The 2,696-nt window shown below is 56.9% G+C and overlaps 1 protein-coding gene across 1 annotated transcript in view; it reads left to right on the forward strand.

Annotated features, from left to right (window-relative positions):
• Positions 1-2,696, forward strand: part of ZNF296 (zinc finger protein 296) — an 8,050-nt gene that overhangs the window by 4,847 nt on the left and 507 nt on the right. The window contains exons 3-5 of the mRNA XM_015561202.1: positions 2-67; positions 284-433; positions 2,272-2,690. Of these exons, the coding sequence (XP_015416688.1) occupies positions 2-67; positions 284-433; positions 2,272-2,690 (635 nt within the window). The remainder of the gene's footprint in view (position 1; positions 68-283; positions 434-2,271; positions 2,691-2,696) is intronic.

The raw sequence follows: 2,696 nt of genomic DNA on the forward strand, positions 1-2,696 counted from the left end.
GGTACCCTCCCCCTCGGCTTGCAGAACCAACCGGCGCCGTGGACTTCTGTGGTCCCTAGTCCGCACGGTAAGAGCCCCCTGTGCCGGGCCCCGCGACCCTCCCCTTTCACTCTCTGGCGGGACGCCGGCCTCCGGCACCGCTCCGCGGCCCTTGCCCCTGCCCCGGCCGTGTTTCCGTAGCTGGGTCCTGGCTCCCTTCTCACCTCCGGGTTTCCCCTCTCCCTCGGAACCCCCAGCCGGTTCTGGCCCCACCCCATGCTCACCACCCGCTTCCTCCCTGCAGACCGCCAGCCCTGGACTGACAAACACCCAGATACCTTGACCTGCGGCCTCTGCCTGCAGACCTTCCCGCTGAAGGCCATCACGGCTTTCATGGACCACAAGAAGCAGGGCTGTCAGCCCTCGAGAGGCCCCAGCCCTTGCCCGGACTCAGGTGAGTAGAGCTGGGATGCAACCCCCTCTCAAGTTCAAGGGCCTGGCTTCCTGTGGGAGAAGAGGCTGAGCTGGACAGGCGGGGCAGTGAGCACTACTTCCCCTTTCTGGCTCCCCATCGGGTGTAGCCTAGGCGTGGCCAGGGCCTGCCCTGTCCTAGGGCTGGGACTAGTGGTGGTGCGAAGGGTGGGGGCAGGGCTGGGCAGGGAAGGAGGATGGCCCACTGGGTGTGGCCAGCCCCAGAAGACTGGTCTGGGGACTTGCCACACACGCCCCCCCAATCTGGTTTCACTTCTCCTTCCCCTTGGCCAGAAATAACTGGCCAGGTGGCTGGACCAGTGTGGCAGTAGGGGGACCCTGGGGAGGGCAGTGGTCTGGGGGAGGGGCGGCCTGAGGCCAGCTGGAAGGGTGGTGTTGCCCCCTCCCCCGGAATCTCCCAGTCGTGCTTGCTGGGAAGCCCCTGGTTTGGGCCGCGTCCTCCTGCCTGGGCACCTGGGTTCCTTCTCTTGGAATGGAATTAAACCCTTACCGTGGCACTAGGCTCAGGATTTTCAGTCCCCAGCCTATAAGCCGGGATTTTTTCGAAAAGGGCTGGGCCACAGGGAGGGTCCTATATTGAAAGGAAGAGCTGTGATCAAATCCGCTAGAGTGCGAGCAGGGAGGGGCTGTGATGGAATTATTGGAACGAAACACAGACTCTTGGAGGATTGTGGACTCAGCCCAGCTAACGTTTACTGGACCTAAACTCTCAGTTGTTCCCCATTTGAGGTCACAACAACCCCGAAAGGGAGAGGATCCCCATATTCTAGCAAGTGTGGAAACTGAGGTTCGAAGAGGGGGTTCTTTTTAACTACGTTTTTATTGGTTTTTGCCGAAACCGGTTTGGCTCAGTGGATAGAGCGTCGGCCTGCGGACTGAAGGGTCCCAGGTTCGATTCCGGTCAAGGGCATGTACCTGGGTTGCGGGCACATCCCCAGTGGGAGGTGTGCAGGAGGCAGCTGGTCGATGTTTCTCTCATCGATGTTTCTAACTCTCTATCTCTCTCCCTTCCTCTCTGTAAAAAATCAATAAAATATATTTTTTAAAAAAATAAAATAAATACGTTTTTATTGATTTTAATTTTTTATGTGTTTTTTGTTAATCTTCACCAGGAGATATTTTTCCATTGATTTTTAGAGAGAGAGTGGAAGGGGGGGGGACATCGATGTGCCTCCTGCATGTGCCCCACCAGGTACGTGCCTTTGACCTTTGATTGGAATCGAACCCGGGACCCCTTTGATCTGTAGGCCGATGCTATCCACTGAGCAAAACCGGCTAGGGCTAGCACACTGGTTTGGGTCACCTTGAGCAAGGCCTTCCTGATCCCCCAATATGAAATAGCACTCCCTGTCCCTCACTCTGCTTTAACTTTTCACTTTTTTTTTTTTTAATTTATTCACTTTTCCACAAAGATTTCCGTTCTTCTTTTAAAGTTGATTTGTACCACTTACTTATGCATTCACTGGTTGCTTCTTTTATGTGCTCTGACTGGGGGTTGAACCCACAACCTTGGCACATGGGGATGATGCTCTATCCAATTGAGCTACCTGGCCAGGAGGGCATCTCTGATTTTCAAACACGGAAAGAACCCTTGCATACTCATCCACTCCGGACTTTCCTTGCTTCTCGTCCATCTACCCCCCTCCCTGAACATCAGCTTCCTGAGGGCAGGGTTTTCCCTGTCCTCTTGCCGCTTTGGGGCCCTAGAACAGGCTTTCCCACAGAATGTGTCCGCCTGGCAAGCTGACCACTACTGCTATGCTTTCACCCATCACACTAACACCCGGCCTGTCTCTGCAGAACTTGAGGACCTGAAGGCTTTGACTTGCCTCCGCTGTGGCCGACAATTCACTAAGGCCTGGAAACTGCTGCGCCATGCCCAGTGGGACCATGGACTGTCCATCTACCAGACGGAATCCGAGGCCCCAGAGACCCCGCTGCTGGGCCTGGCGGAGGTGGCTGCAGCCATGTCAGCCGTGGTGGGGCAGGAAGTGGAGGCCAAGGGCTCCCAGGCCAACAGCCTCCCCCGGCGGAGCCCCACCTGCGCTGTGTGCATGAAGACCCTCAGCTCCTTCAGCAACCTCAAGGTGCACATGCGCTCGCACACGGGCGAGCGGCCCTACGCCTGCGACCAGTGTCCTTACGCCTGTGCCCAGAGCAGCAAGCTCAACCGCCACAAGAAGACCCACCGGCAGCTGCAGCCTCAGAGCGCCGACACGGCCAAG

The sequence above is a fragment of the Myotis davidii genome, unplaced genomic scaffold, assembly GCF_000327345.1.
Source record: "Myotis davidii unplaced genomic scaffold, ASM32734v1 scaffold796, whole genome shotgun sequence".
NCBI lineage: Eukaryota > Metazoa > Chordata > Mammalia > Chiroptera > Vespertilionidae > Myotis > Myotis davidii.